Source organism: Vigna umbellata, chromosome 9 (genome assembly GCF_029865625.1).
Source record: "Vigna umbellata cultivar VRB3 chromosome 9, Vumbellata_1.0, whole genome shotgun sequence".
In the NCBI taxonomy this organism is placed as follows: domain Eukaryota; kingdom Viridiplantae; phylum Streptophyta; class Magnoliopsida; order Fabales; family Fabaceae; genus Vigna; species Vigna umbellata.
Genome location: NC_142173.1, coordinates 34690586 through 34706434, shown reverse-complemented (window position 1 = coordinate 34706434; position 15849 = coordinate 34690586). Strand labels below are relative to the sequence as shown.

The window sequence follows — 15849 nt, the reverse complement described above, 5'->3', positions numbered from 1 at the left end:
ATTTAATATTCAAAATAACTACTTTTTTAAATAATTAAAAACAATTACAAACCACACACTTAATTTTATACAACTAAATAGTATTACAAATTTTTTTGCTTAAATATTATAAAGATGTTTTATTTTGTTGTCAATTTTAATACAATTATGTCTTATATTACAAATACCAATTATTAGAAAATTATATATAATTAGTAATATCAAAATAACCTGAAAGAGAGATAATAACATATTAAATTAATTTAATATTTGCACTGCTTTTATAGTTCTTAAAAAGAATCACTTTTTTGTTTCCTAGACTTCTAAAATACCACTCAATCTATTTTTCATTATTTAAAATTAAAAATAATTCAAAAATTTATTATCTAAAATTTTTTGATCAAAAATAATATTAATATTTTATGTGTAAATTAAACTTATGTTTTATTTTGTTTTTTTTCTCTTTCATAATCTTTTCTCAAAATCACCAAAAGATATATTATAAAAAGAAAATTAATTTCTGAAAAATTTATAAAACAAAGAAAATTTTAAATAGACATAAAGTACTAAAGAATGACAATGTTATAGTGTTTCAATTCTTTAACTAACACATTAAATAATTTACTTTTAACTTTCAATTAGAACACATAACATAAATGTATGTTTATGTTTATGACATTTAAAATCTAAACATTTTGAGTGAGTAGTACGACGAGATTGAATCCTATGGGCAAATACAACTGTAGCTTGCACAATGTTTATGAGTTTTTTCTTTTTACTTCTTATTTATGTTATGAGCATGATTTGTCGAGTATAAATGAAAAATAAAATCATTTATATTTAATTTCTTTTTCAATAGCTTTCTAAGAAAATAAAGAAGCCTTATTTTTTTTTAAATTAAGAGCTTCAATTATAGAAAATCTTTTCTTAAATTTCAATTAGGATAATTTTAGATAGAAAGTTAATTTCTGACTTATAACCTAAAAAACAGCAAAATTAAATATTTAAATTTCAAATTTATAAAATGATCCTTTAATTATATACTTAGAGAATCTAACTCAATAAATACTGTCAATTTGCTTTTGTTTCTTGATTTTAGAACCCTCCTCCTATAAAAATTTCTATTTATTTTCTATAGTAACTATTTTTGTAACAAATTAGGAGTTAATTATATTTTTTCTTGTATTCAAAATGAATATTTTTTCTAAAAAACAGGCCCATGGGTTGGCCATGGCCCACAGGGCTTTTGAAGAAATTTTGGCCCTGTGGGCTTTTTCTACAAGGGCCTTTTTGCCCTTGTGGATTTTTCTGGCCCCAACCCACGTGGGTTAGGGCCAAACCATGTAAGGGGGGCCAAATTGGCGGGTCTAAGCGTAATGTTTTAAAATAGCCTGATTATACATGTCTAATACGTTCAGAGAAAATAAAGGATAAAAGTAATGGAGACGTAGCAGTTAATCAGTATCATCGCTATAAGGTAAAGTCCAAATTCTCAGTCAATGATGAAACCAAGTATCACTCTCCCTCAAAGTAATTAATCATTTTTCTAGTGTTGATTTCTGTTCATATAACAGGGAGATATTCATATAATGAAGAATATGAATCTGGATGCTTACAAATTCTCCATCTCTTGGTCGAGAATCCTACCAAGTGAGATCAAAGTTCATCAACAATTATTAATTATTTTCGTAATTATTGTATTTGTACCTTTCATGTTAATGATTTCAATCTTTGTAAATCATAAATAGAAGGAAAGCTGAATGGAGGTATAAATCACGAAGGAATCGATTATTACCACAACCTCATCGATCATTTGCTACTCAACGGTCAACATTAATTTTTACTTTTTTTTTTCTTAATTAAAAAGTTTACATTTTATAATAGATTTTTAAGTAAGTGACAATAGTTATATGCGAAATATTAATATTTCAGGTATACAACCATATGTGACACTTTTTCACTGGGATATTCCTCAAGCTTTACAAGAAGACTACAGTGGTTTCTTAAGTCCTCTCATTGTGTAAGTTTTACAAAATTTATCTTTTATGTCATAACTAAAATAAAAATACGAATGATATGTAAGATAACTTAGTAATCTAATTTCCATAAATATTTACTTCCTTGATGTTAACTTTACACTAATTTATTATCATTATAACTACCATGAATATAATTCATCCATCACTGATTTTCAGAAATGATTTTCAAGACTATGCGGAACTTTGTTTCGAAGAATTTGGAGATAAGGTGAAACATTGGATTACTTTAAACGAGCCATGGTCTTTTAGTAGGGGTGGTTATGCACTTGGGAGCTTTGCACCAGGTCGATGTTCCCAATGGTTAAATCCAAAATGCACTGGTGGTGATTCAGGAACAGAACCTTATGTAATTTCACATTATCAACTACTTTCTCATGCAGCAGCTGTTCAAGTGTACAAGAAAAAGTATCAGGTTTTTAGTCTTCACCAAAAGCTACACTTCAGCATTGCTATAAGGGTTAAACTATTTTTGTACAACTCTTGTACTTAACATTTGGAACACTTTGCTTAGGAATCTCAAAGGGGAGTGATAGGCATAACACATGTGTCTCATTGGTTTGAGCCATTTTCAAATACCACATCAGATAAAGAAGCTGCTCAACGAGCTCTTGACTTTATGTATGGATGGTAAGTACTTCACTCTCCATTTAAATATTACCACTCTTAAAAATAAAATTATGTTAGAATATAAAATTTAAGATTAACTCAACCTTGTAAAATCGACTTATAACATGAGTTTATACTTATTTATATACTGTGAACGGTCTTATTGTCCGTCTATTCGAAACTTTCAACACATGTCCTTCATACTGAGAAATATATATATTGAGTTTAGGACAAAACATTAATTATTGGTATGATAATGTTGTACAATAGGCTGGACAAACAAAAAATCTCGTTATGATAGACTTTAAATTATAGTTATGATATTATATTAAGAAGTGAATTTTAAACTTATACAATCATATAAGATTGTACTCATTTATATATTATAAATTTATCTTATAACTATAATTGATGTGGAATATCTTGAGTTATGTAGAGTCACACTAATTAAAGTTGTTATTACGTGTTATATTGTTCTTCTATTTTCAAGAGTAAAATATTGTAAGTTTTGGATTTGTACTATATTATATTATTTTGGTAGTAGGTATGTGAATAATTTGGAGTTATTCAACAAAGAAAAGTCTGAAATTTTGATATTTTGTAATAATAATTATAGGTACATGGAACCATTGACATCAGGAAAGTATCCAGAGAGCATGCGTTCCTTAGTTGGTAAAAGATTACCAGAATTCACTAAAGAAGAAGCAAAACTTCTTGTTGGTTCATTTGATTTTCTTGGATTAAACTATTACACCACTTACTATGCTGCCGATGCACCCAAAACCAAACCTAATTATGAAACAGATTGCAAGGCCAATCTTTCATGTAAGTAGAACTTTAACTATCACTTATTTAAATAACATATCTTATAATTTCATAATATCACATTTTGTTTTTTGTTTTGTGGGCTAGCTATTCGTAATGGCGTTCCAATAGGTCCATCGGTATGTATGCAATCATTTGAAATTTTATGTTCATATTATTATTGGTTTATTTGGTTTTGTATAACTTCATATTTATATTTGCAGAGCGGTTCTAGTTGGTTATACGTTTATCCTAAAGGAATTAGAGAATTGTTGCTCTATACAAAAGAAAAGTACAACATTCCTTTGATTTACATAACTGAAAATGGTAATTAAATCAAATCATCATTTTATTATCTTTGAAATATCTCATTAAGTAATTATTTAGACAAAATTATTTAAAATATGTAGCCTTAATATAACTTTTTGCATGTTTATAAGTAATCTTTCTTCTATCACTTTTAACGTATATTGCTTTTAACTTGAAGGTGTAAGTGAATTGGACGAACCGACAGTATCGTTAAGGAAATCCCTTTACGATAAACATAGAGTTCACTACTATTATCACCATCTCTATTATATAAATTCGGCAATTAGGTAATTAATGATTTCTTTATTGCTCAAAAATTATTTTATTTGCAAATTTAATTTATTTATTTTATTGACTTTACTAGGGATGGCGTAAACATAAAAGGATATTTTGCATGGTCATTGTTGGACAACTTCGAATGGAATGATGGTTATGCAGTACGCTTTGGAATTCACTTTGTGGATTATAAGAATGGCTTAAAACGATATGAAAAACTCTCTGCAAAATGGTTTAAGAACTTTCTTAAAAGGTCTTAGATTATATAGTTAGTTCTTAATATTTAAGGCACTCTACTATTAGAATAAATATTGATAGAGTAAGGATTCTTGCAAAGCTCATGTAATAGATATAGGGTTAAATGATTCCATTGGTTTCCATTTTTGTAGAAAAAATTGTAATCGGTCCTGTATTTTTATTGGTTCCGATTTGGTCCTTAATATGAAAAAATTGATTCAATTAGTTTTTTCGTTAATAATGTACTAACATTATTAAAGAGGTCACATGTTACTTATTTTTTTTTCAATTTTTTAAAAATAAAAATTTGTCACATGTTAAAGTAACATCATGTCATATGACAGAGATAATGTGATGTCACTATGTCAGTGTCACATATTACTCTCATCCTGGTGTCATTGTTTAGTTTTAATTTGGTCTTTATATTTTTATTTTATCTCAATTCAGTCATAATATTTTTAAAATTAAACAATATTGTCACTCTTCAAATAGTAACGAAATTTAATTTTTATATAAATGTTATGCAATAGTATAATGCTAAGTATTTTCGAATGCACGCGGACGACCCGGGTTTGATCCGCGACAACGACGCCAAAAACTTGATAACATTTTGTCAAGTATACCAAATCGTTTCAATTGGTAAAAGTAAATACAAAGTATTGTTCTCCCAAGGGAATTGAGAGTTACTATCTAATTGACTCATTTACTGGTTTCATGAATCACATGAAAATAAAACCTTGCACAACATATCATTATTTCATTCAACATTCACATCAAGACATACGAGTCCTAATTCCTTAGCAACTAGTTCTAAATTCGTATATCAAAGTGTTAATCTCTTAGTCAATTTAATATACAATTTGCATTAAATCAGATGCTAAGAATGACTAAGTTATTGAGTCTATCCCTAGATCCCAAATCACTTAGATGCTCTATCTATGTCCATGTTCAAAGTTACTTTCTAGTAAGCAGAGACATTCAAATAACATTATATTTCCATATAATGAAAATAAATTCAAGAAAGAGCATATGAACGAACAACGATATATTGCACAAGAATTTTACATCATAGTGAAGTCATTACATCCAATTTCAACGAAAGAGAAATCTAGCTACTCTTATTGATAGACCCGTCAATTTGGCCCCCCTTACATGGTTTGGCCTAACCCACGTGGGTTGGGGCAAGAAAAATCCACAGGGGCAAAAATCCCCTTGTAGAAAAAGCCCACAGGGCCAAAATTTCTTCAAAAGCCCTATGGGCCAGGGCCAACCCATGGGCCTTTTTCTTAGAAAAAATATTCATTTTGAATACAAGAAAAAACATAATTAACTCCTAATTTGTTACAAAAATAGTTACTATAGAAAATAAATTGAAATTTTTATAGGACGAGGGTTCTAGAATCAAGAAACAAAAGCAAATTGACAATATTTATTGAGTTAGATTCTCTAAGTATATAATTAAAGGATCATTTTATAAATTTGAAATTTAAATATTTAATTTCGCTTTTTTTTAGGTTATAAGTCAGAAATTAACTTTCTATCTAAAATTATCCTAATTGAAATTTAAGAGAAGATTTTCTATAATTGAAGCTCTTAATTTTAAAAAAAATAAGGCTTCTTTATTTTCTTAGAAAGCTATTGAAAAAGAAATTAAATATAAATGATTTTATTTTTCATTTTATACTCGACAAATCATGCTCATAACATAAATAAGAAGTAAAAAGAAAAAACTCATAAACATTGTGCAAGTTCCAGTTGTATTTGCGCATAGGATTCAATCTCGTCGTACTACTCACTCAAAATGTTTACATTTTAAATGTCATAAACATAAACATACATTTATGTTATGTGTTCTAATTGAAAGTTAAAATAAATTATTTAATGTGTTAGTTAAAGAATTGAAACACTATAACATTGTCATTCTTTAGTACTTTACGTCTATTTAAAATTTTCTTTGTTTTATAAATTTTTCAAAATTAATTTTCTTTTTATAATATATCTTATGGTGATTTTGAGAAAAGATTATCAAAGAGAAAAAAGCAAAATAAAACATAAGTTTAATTTACACATAAAATATTAATATTATTTTTGATCCAAAAATTTTAGATAATAAATTTTTGAATTATTTTTAATTTTAAATAATTAAAAACAGATTGAGTGATATTTTGAAGTCGAGGAAACAAAAGACTGATTCTTTTTAAGAACTGTAAAAGCAGTGCAAATATTAAATTAATTTAATATGTTATTATCTCTCTTTGAGGTTATTTTGATATTACTAATTATATATAATTTTCTAATAATTGGTGTTTGCAGTATAAGACATAATTGTATTAAAATTGACAACAAAATAAAACATCTTTATAATATTTTAGCAAAAAAAAATTGTAATACTATTTAGTTGTATAAAATTAAGTGTGTGGTTTGCAATTGTTTTTAATTATTTAAAAAAGTAGTTATTTTGAATATTAAATATTCTATTATACTATAATTAATTAGTTTTATTTAATAATTTGAAATAAGAAATCAATTTCATGAATATAAAATTTAATACTTTTATTATGAGAATGTTGAAGTTTAGTTTCCAAAAATTTTTTAGTGGGCTAAACCCACCTTAACCCTGACCCTAACCCCCTTAAGAAGTGGTTTTTGGGGATGGGTGTTGCTCCCTCCACCACCCTTTGCTCCCTCCACCTCCTTGTTCCTCTTTTACCCTTTCTCTATTTTTCTATTCCTGATTTATCCTTCAGTAAAATTTTACTTTTAAGATTAAAAATTTAAACTTTTACCCACTGCAATATTTTACATGAATGTATGACAACGACACAAAAACTCTTCTTCCTCTATAACGTTTCACTTCGTATTTTTCATTGTGCTCTTCTTCCTTTTTAAAGTTGGAATTCTTTTTCTTCTCTTTTTCCATTGTGGTGTGAGAGTGTGATGAGTGAGAGGTTGCAAGTGGTGGTGGAAGAAATTGTTCCAGCAAAGTGCTAGTGGTCGATTTCGGTGGTGCTTGAAGGTGCAGTGGTGAAAGAGGTGAAGGCACACTGCATTCATCTTCGAGTTACGTAATCAACCTTAAATTAAATTCTAAAATAACGTGTAAACCCTTAAACGGATGTGAGCATCCGTGAGCGGATCTCAACATCCGTTTAAGCTAAAACGGATGTCACTTTTACTACTCACTCTTCCCCTTTATCTTCTTTCTAGGCAAAGGTCAAACAAGTTACTCCATTAGGGTTCTTCTGGTTATATCAATTCTTGGGAATTTAAAATACAAGGAAAGATCTACACTAAACAATTTTTTAATTCTATAGTATTCTTTTTATAATCGAGTCAAAAAGAAATTAATGAGACCAAACTCATGCTCCATTGACTGTGTGAGAACTGCTTCAGTCGACTCAAAACATCTTTATTTAATCTTCTCATTAAGAAAAAAAAATTATACTATAATAAGAAGGTGTATCGGTAAAAATAAAAAATTCCAATAAGATATAATGCTGTAACCTATTTTAGTTAAAGTTAGGCATTAAGAATCACATTAAAAATTAAAGTAAAAAGCTTATATTAAACAAAAGAAAAAAAAATGTACAAGATGATGGAATGACCATGAAGAATAAGCTCAGCAAGTGAGCTCCAGTGGCAGGACCATTGAGAATACCCCAACAAAGTAAAACAACAACCATTTTGATGCAGAATTTTATTTTACTTAATAAAAACAATGTTGAGAAAAGATGCCTGAACCAATTGTCCTCGGTTACAGTAATATACCACGGGCTTCCTCGGTAGAGAAAAGATAAAAGCTAATCTAAAGTTCTTCCTTACTGTGTTAAACAACCTACAAGCAGTACTCAATACACAGCAAAACTGCAGGTGGGGAAGGAGAATTGCATCACCAACCGTAAATGCTAAGCAGAAATTAGAAACCAAAGAAGCCAAGCTCACTAGCTTTCTCCTTCTCAAATGTCGCGAAGTACTGATATATGATTATCACTGCAAGCAATATTCCAGTCCCTGAACCAATTGCCCCCATGAAATCAGCCAACACAGTCAGGGCAACAATACATATGCCTCCAAATGCTGCAGTAGTGGGAATGTATCGGTTCAGTTTTTTCTGAAACCAAACGGATATGGAGAACGGATCTGATGAGAGTGGGGGGTGATAATCTGGAAAGAGAGGGTAGGGCTGCGTGAATATGATGAAGAACAAACGGATATGGAAAAAAAGGAAGCAAGAGTTGCGAGATGAGAAAGGATCTGGAGTTGGGGGGGTGCGAATCTGGAGAGAGAAGGAGAGTTGGGAGGTGCGGGAGTGAAAATGGATAAAAATTTAGTGTTTAAGATAAAGTAAATAAAAAGGGATAAAAGTAAAAAAGATTATATTTGTAGTTAAAAATATTATGCAGAAGGTTGGGGAGGTGGAGGGAGTAAGAGTGGTAGAGGGAGCAACACCCATTATTTTTTAGAAGACGGATGTGGTGGAGTTTGGGGTGGGAATCTAAAAGAAAGAGAAGGAGAGTTGGTGGTGGGGTTGAGTGAAAAGTGAGTGGGTAGAAAAATAGGGTTTAAATTCAAAGTAAATAAATATGATTAAAAATAAAATAAAGGTTATTTTTGTAATTAAAAAAGGTTATTTTTGTAATTAAATTTATTTTAGAAAAGATTGGGGAGGTGGGGAGAGAGTGGTGGTGGTGGAGGGAGTAACACCCTTTGGGGATTGGAGCTTTTTTTTGGCCCTCATTTGAGGGACTTCTTAAGAGGGGGCTTTTTCAAGAGTGGATTAGGGCTAGCCCTGGAATCATGAGTCAAATTGGCAGCTTTACTATGGTTTATAAGTACCACTCGTGTGTTGGAGTCAAATTGTCTTGATTTCAATTTAGTATTTGTATATGTCTTTTTATTAATTTACTTCAAAATTTTCTCAAAATAAAACAATATTATTTTCTTTTCAACAAAATTTATTATTTATATAAATGTTATATTGATATTTTATTAAAAATAAATTTTTAATTTATTATATTATCATATATGGTTATCCTACATTAATCATTAAATTAATTTACTTAATGATGTTATCAAATACATGAACGGAGTCACGGGAAATGTGAAAGCAATTAATGATCGAACATCTAAAAGTCAAATATATCTTTTCTTTCAAAATTGTAATTGTTCAGTTACATCTTAAGTTGCCTGGGAAAATAACAAGGAAACAAAAACCTTATCTTGATGATAGAAAAGAGGCCAATGAAAGCCTATGTAATAACTATTGATGTTCACCATGATCACCGTCAACCTGTGATACAAGCATAGCTGCTACAGCTGTAGGTGCAGAGCGTGCTCTGAAAATATTTTGGGATGCTAAAATTTTCCTATTGGTGAAAGGGTTAAATATATAAAATATATACTGAAATTAAAGAAAATATTTTTATTTTTAAACTAATTTATATATGTGAAAACAAAATGGGGACCAAGCCCTCTAATATATAATAACTAAGGTGGTGTATGTGCTATCATATTAATTTGTCATGGCCAAAGACAGGTACAGATCTTTCTTGCATGATGAACCTGATAGCATACAGTGGAGACATGGTGGTCCTCCCACTTATGATGTTGTTAACAAGCTTTTTGAAGAAGGAAGAACTAAGGTGCAACAACCACCATACCCTCTTACCCTTTTTTCATCTCTCGCTAAAGATTATCTTTTCAATTTGTGTTTTCATGTTTTGCAGGAATGGCCAGAAGGATCATTGGAAGAGACAGTGCAAAATGCTATCAAGTCATATGAGATGGAGCTCTCTCACAAGACCCGTTTGCAGGATTTCAGGACAATAAACCCTGAGAAGTTCAAGCTATTTGTCAATGGTATGCACTTCATATTTGTCATATTTATTTCCTCTCCAACATTTCCACTCTTATTTTTAGTATTCTACTATTTGATTAACTGCTATTCATCACATGATTAAATGGGGTGAACGAATAGATCAAGATTTGCTATGTATTTTTTGATCTTGTATAGACACCCCTTTCATAGTTCCAGTAAGAATCCACAGATCTTGTGGCCTTTTCATTCCTTGTGTAAGTATTTTCTTGCAGGAGACCAGTTTTTGAAGGGATTATGGTAATAAATGATAGTTGTACCACATAATTACATCAACCATGTTCTGGTTTTTCTGTTGTGAGAATCAGTATAATGTTTGATTTGCAGGCAGGGAGGGATTATCTGGAGAGGAAACTCTGAAGCTGGGAAGTTACAATGCTTTGTTGCAAAGTTCTCTGCCAGAAGATCTGCAACCTTACAAAGCTGATAAAGAGACTTTTGAATCATCTCATGAATTGTTCAGATCAGCTTTTCCTAGAGGGTTTGCTTGGGAGGTGATAAAAGTTTACAGTGGACCTCCTGAAATTGCTTTCAAGTTTAGGCACTGGGGGTTCTTTGAAGGCCCTTATAAGGAACATGCCCCTACTGGGAAGATGGTCCAATTCTATGGTGTCGGAACTGTCAAGGTATTACATACACTATGTCTTTACATTCACAAAATGGATTCTTGATGACACTTTATACCACTGTGTGCTATCTCAATATAATATGTCTCTATTTTAACATCAGAAATCAAATGTTTCGAAGCAAAACAAAAACCAGAATGTTTTTTGTGTTCAATGATTCGGTTAAGGTCTTGTTCTGACAGAATTCCTTGGTCGGTTTAGAGAAAAATAAGTGTTTATGAGCTAGCTTTCATCATGCAAGACTTTTTGACATTTCATAAAGGCTTAAACTATTCTTCTAGAGTTAGATTAGTTTTCAGGACAACTTTTTGTAATGAAACTAATGAATATTAAAACACACAGAATTCTGATTCAACTACCGAATACAGATGTAAATATCTGTGAGCAAAACTTGATGTTAAAACAAGTTTCAAAATGTTAAATCATCTGTGATGAAGACGAAATTTTTTGAGACAAACAAAATATCCCACCTAGCATTGACAGTTAGTGATGTGATTTTTCCACTAGTGGTCGTAAGAAACGTTTTACTTAAGGTTCTATCACAATCATGAGTCATGAATCTATACAGGTGGATGACTCTTTGAAAGTTGAAGAGGTGGAACTTTACTATGACCCAGCTGAGATGTTCGGAGGCCTTCTATCAGGGAAGCACCCAAGTCACCCCATAGAGGATGATGGCAACAAAGCTTCACCAACTTCAAAACAATGTCCTTTCTCCACATAGTTTGCAATATTGCTCTAAGTGAATAATGTTCTGATCCACCTATGTTTCTTGGATCAATTAATGTGGCAGCTGAGATTTGAAGAAACCTAGAACTACTTGCTGTGATAGTGGTCCAACGAATAAAATTGAAAAAAATAAACTAAGTTTTCCATCTTTTATGGATAGTTATGGCAAATACATGTGCTATGTTGGGAAGTAATGTGTCTGTTTGACATTACTGTTGCACTTTTGAAGAAATTTATAATGTTTTCCAGTTTATTATTTTTATGTTCACGTTACAATAAATATACATGTGTAAATAACTAAAAATTAGGTAAAAAAAAGAAGAAAAACTCAAATGAGAAAAGAGTGATTAAAATTGTCTAATGAATTTTAAAAATATACGATATTTAAAAAAAGAACAAAGGGAGAGCTCATGCGTTTGATTCAATCGGAAACCAGACAACCTTCTGTGTCAGCATTATTGTTGAATGAAAGCATTTGAAGTTGTTGTGCAGTACAGTAGTTATTTAGCAGTTGCTTAGACAAATTCAGAGCATAGATTTATTTCTTTATTGCTGTTATGATTATTTTAACTCTCTTGATGACACTAGTTGATAATGTAAAAATGTTAAAAAAGTAAAACAAATTTTTTCTTCGTATTATAAAAAAGACGTGCTTATTAATTCTGACCATGTGCCGTAACAAAATTATCTCATAAATGGGTAAAAGAACAGCAATAAAGTTTGGTACTGGTGGATGATTTTGACTTCAAAGATTACATAAATTATGTTCTACAGAGAAACATAAAAAGCCCGAAAAGTTCTTCCACTTTGTGGTAGGCATTTTTCTCATAAAATGAAAACTGTTACAAACAGCGGAAATGTTACAATCAGAATCCGGAAAATTAGTATTCTGCAACCACCAAACTACCAATATGCAGAAAGGAGGCTTAGCCAAGAACACTATTTCAATTGCTCCATATTTTATTGCATGGAAATGTGTACGAACTGGAGTGATCTAAAACTCTATGAAATCTATTTAGTAATTCAGATAAATTAAAAAAATCTAAAGGTAATGTTCAGTTTATGCAGTGATAGTGGTTCCAGAAGGGAAGGATTCTACCTCAAACTGCATTCAATTGAACTCTTCATGCAAACATAAATTATCAAGTGCAGTCCTTATTACCCAATCCTCTTAAAATGAATTGAAGATTGAAATACATAAAATGAGAAAGAAAAGGAAAGGCATTTTGGAGGACAAACGTGTGGATCATGCAAGGTCATAACTCCCCCAAGGGTCCCTGTCTTGCCCTCCCTGGTTCTTTTTTTGAAAATCTGATTTAAAGATAAAGGTTTATATATCTTTGTGCTGCTTTGATATCAATCATTCCGTTGTAGTCTAGTTGGTCAGGATATTCGGCTCTCACCCGAAAGACCCGGGTTCAAGTCCCGGCAACGGAAGTTATTTTTCATTTATCTTTTTCTTAATGATATATTTTCGACATGAAATTTTTTTACCCAAAAAATAGTTAATTAACTTTAACGGGTGCTTTTTAAGTTACTTTAAGTTAACATTTTGTGTTCATCATTAAAAATGTTAAATATAATAATTAGGTAAACAAGACTTGTATATTTACTTACTTACACCCACATTCACCACTTTATTATTATTCTTCTGTTAGTTATTGTATTTGTGTAATGTTTCGGTCATTTTTCTTCTCTCGTTCTCTTTTTTGTATGGTGGTGGTTTTCGTTGGTCTGGTGATGAATTTTCGTTGTTTTTCTTTTTCATCAGTCTTACTCCGTTCACTTTCATCTTCTTCATTTCATCTCATTAATGTATAAGTGTTTTTCTTAAAATTTTATATTTTTTGTTTCATATAGTTATTCCTGCCATGTATTGAATTTCAAATCATATAGGAAACAAACTGAATTTTGAAATTCAATTTAGAAAGTTATTGAATTTCAAAATCTAGTTTAAGAAATCACTAAATTTTGAAATCCAAATTAAAAATTCATAAGATTTCAAAAAATTAACTAGATTTTGAAATCCAATTAAGGAAGTAATCGAATTTTGAAATCCAGTTAAGGAAGTTACAAAATTTTGAAATTTTGTTTAAAAAATAATTGAATTTCAAAATTTCGTTTAGGAAGTCATCGAATTTCGAAATTTGATTTAGGAAGTGACTAGATTTCAAAACTGATTAAGGTACTCACTGGATTTTGAAATTTGGTTTAAGATATCACTTGATTTCTAATTCTGTTATGGTAGCCCTAGATTTCAAAATTCCGTTAAGAAAGTTATCGAATTTCGAAATCCTGTCAAGGTAGTCACTGTTAACACCCGACAAGTGTACCGAATCGTATCAAGTAATAATAAAGTGGTAAATCCAAGTATCGTTTCCCAAATGACTCACTGGCCTAGACAATTATGTGATTTGTTAATTAAATTAGATTTGTAAATGAAAACATTGTTGTTGAATTACGAAAAATAAACATGAATGCAAGGTTTTGATCAATGGAATTGAAAGATGCAAAAACGGTTGATGTAGAATATGAATGATTATGTTGTTGGGTTTTCCGATTCATCCTATCCACTCTCATATATTCAAGAATTCATCTTTCTTCATTAATGTTAATGCCACTTTCTAATTTACCTTAAACCCGATGTCTCGGTGAAGAAAGCGTACTCCTAATCACTAGTTTACAATATTTTGTCTCCCTAACAATTATTCATGTATTACATTCGCACAGAAGCTTAAAGGCAACCAATCCTCCTATCCATATGTCTAGGTAATATTGCTCTTGGGAGAATTTCCTCAGTTCTAGATGTACTTATATGTGTCCATACAAATAACATCAATGATAATGCAATTGAATGAGTTAAAAGCATGCGTAGAGTATAGAAGAAAAACATTAACAATTAATGAAAGAAAACATAAATTAGAGAATCAATTCAATACATGAGGTTTCAAAGGATTACATCGGTTCCCCAACAACAATGGAAGTTTAGTTCACCATAGACATGGTGAAACTAGATGAAAAACAATGAAAGAATGAAAGATAAAACCCTAGAAGTTGAAGAATAGAGCTTGAGCATCCAAAACCCTCCTTCAAGGGGTGAAGAAAGTGTGATTTTGCCTCTTTCTGTCCAAAGATCTAAACCCTAAGTCGACTAAAACCTTATATAGTTTATTACAAATTACAGAAAATAAGCCCAAGCCCAAATAAATGGCGCTCAGCGGTATTTTGGCGCTCAGTGGTAAGTGCGGCTCTTCAGTTTTGACGCTCAGCTATAGTTTTGCCCCTCAACGGTGACTGTGATAGTTCAGAGTGTCGCTCAGCGGTAAAAGTTGCGCTGAGCGGTGACTGCGGCTCTTCTTTTGTGCACTTTCACTTCCTTTCCTCCAGCTCCTTACTACTTCAACTTCTTTCATCTAATTCATCTTAATTCCTACCAAAACAAGGGAAACCAAGCGTAAAACCCATCCAACTCTCTTATTTCCAAAACTTGAGCAAAAGCATGATTCCAAGCTAGTTTCTAAGTCATAAAGGTTGTCTTTAAGGTCAAAATTAAGTATAAAAATAACAGTTTTTCAACTGTTATCAGTCACCGAATTTCGAAAATTTGTTAAGCCCTTAACTAGATCCAGTGACGCCCTTAATGAGATTTTAAAATCCAATGAATTCTTTAATTATTTTTTGTATATTTTTTAACTTTTTTATTTTAATTTGTTTAATTTTTTTTGGTAATTAGTTGAGATATTATTTAGGGGTGGGCAAAACACATTGTACTGCACTGTATTGTAAAATTTTATAGTTAACTATAAACCAGTTTAGGAAAACTGCAACGTACTTAAAAACAGTTCAAAGTAACTGAACTTAACTATTTTTTAGTTCATTTATAGTGCAGTACAATTCAGTTAACTGTTTTAAATTCACTATAATACAATTTAGTTATCCATAACACAGAATCACATAGTACACTTTGAGTTTACCACAACAAAAGTGGAGTAGTATCTTAATGAAATAAGCCTCTACAGTCAGCCAACTCTTTGGATAATTCTAGTGAATCTTTTTGAGACATGTTAAAATTATTCTGCAACTCAACCACTCTGGCTAAAAAGAGCTTCCACCTCAGCCATGGCAGCATTAAATTGATTTTGCAATTCCAAATCAGATTTCACTCCTCTTGCCTCAATCAGAAACTCACACTCTCTTCATTAAGCCCCCTCATAGTTTCAGCCAGCTACAACAGGATGGAGTTTGCATCAAAAACAGAAGGCACGTCCAATGGTCTGATGGATCAAACTCATGAATTCCCCTGACTTTGGATCCTCAATTGCAAGTCCATCACGAGGGCATTGCTGATTAAACCCTTCCTGAAGTCCCC

At 30.9% G+C, this 15849-nt stretch overlaps 2 protein-coding genes and 1 non-coding gene across 3 annotated transcripts; all 3 read left to right on the top strand.

The window, feature by feature from the left end:
* The first annotated feature begins 1553 nt into the window (after nucleotides 1-1553).
* LOC148193335 (beta-glucosidase 12-like) lies at nucleotides 1554-4468 on the top strand. The gene is made up of 10 exons (XM_088098221.1): nucleotides 1554-1629; nucleotides 1728-1805; nucleotides 1912-1999; nucleotides 2175-2430; nucleotides 2530-2645; nucleotides 3241-3449; nucleotides 3537-3568; nucleotides 3653-3755; nucleotides 3916-4024; nucleotides 4102-4468. Exons 1-10 carry the CDS (start codon nucleotides 1569-1571, stop codon nucleotides 4271-4273), a joined length of 1224 nt encoding a protein of 407 aa, XP_087954347.1. The 5' UTR covers nucleotides 1554-1568; the 3' UTR covers nucleotides 4274-4468.
* Nucleotides 4469-9732: 5264 nt separating this feature from the next.
* On the top strand, nucleotides 9733-11736 carry LOC148193334 (pathogen-related protein-like). Its single transcript, XM_088098220.1, has 4 exons — nucleotides 9733-9892; nucleotides 9977-10109; nucleotides 10453-10751; nucleotides 11320-11736. Exons 1-4 carry the CDS (start codon nucleotides 9773-9775, stop codon nucleotides 11473-11475), a joined length of 708 nt encoding a protein of 235 aa, XP_087954346.1. The 5' UTR covers nucleotides 9733-9772; the 3' UTR covers nucleotides 11476-11736.
* Nucleotides 11737-12844: 1108 nt separating this feature from the next.
* Nucleotides 12845-12917, top strand: TRNAE-CUC (transfer RNA glutamic acid (anticodon CUC)). Its single transcript has one exon. It is a non-coding gene; the product is annotated as a tRNA-Glu (tRNA).
* Nucleotides 12918-15849: the final 2932 nt, after the last annotated feature.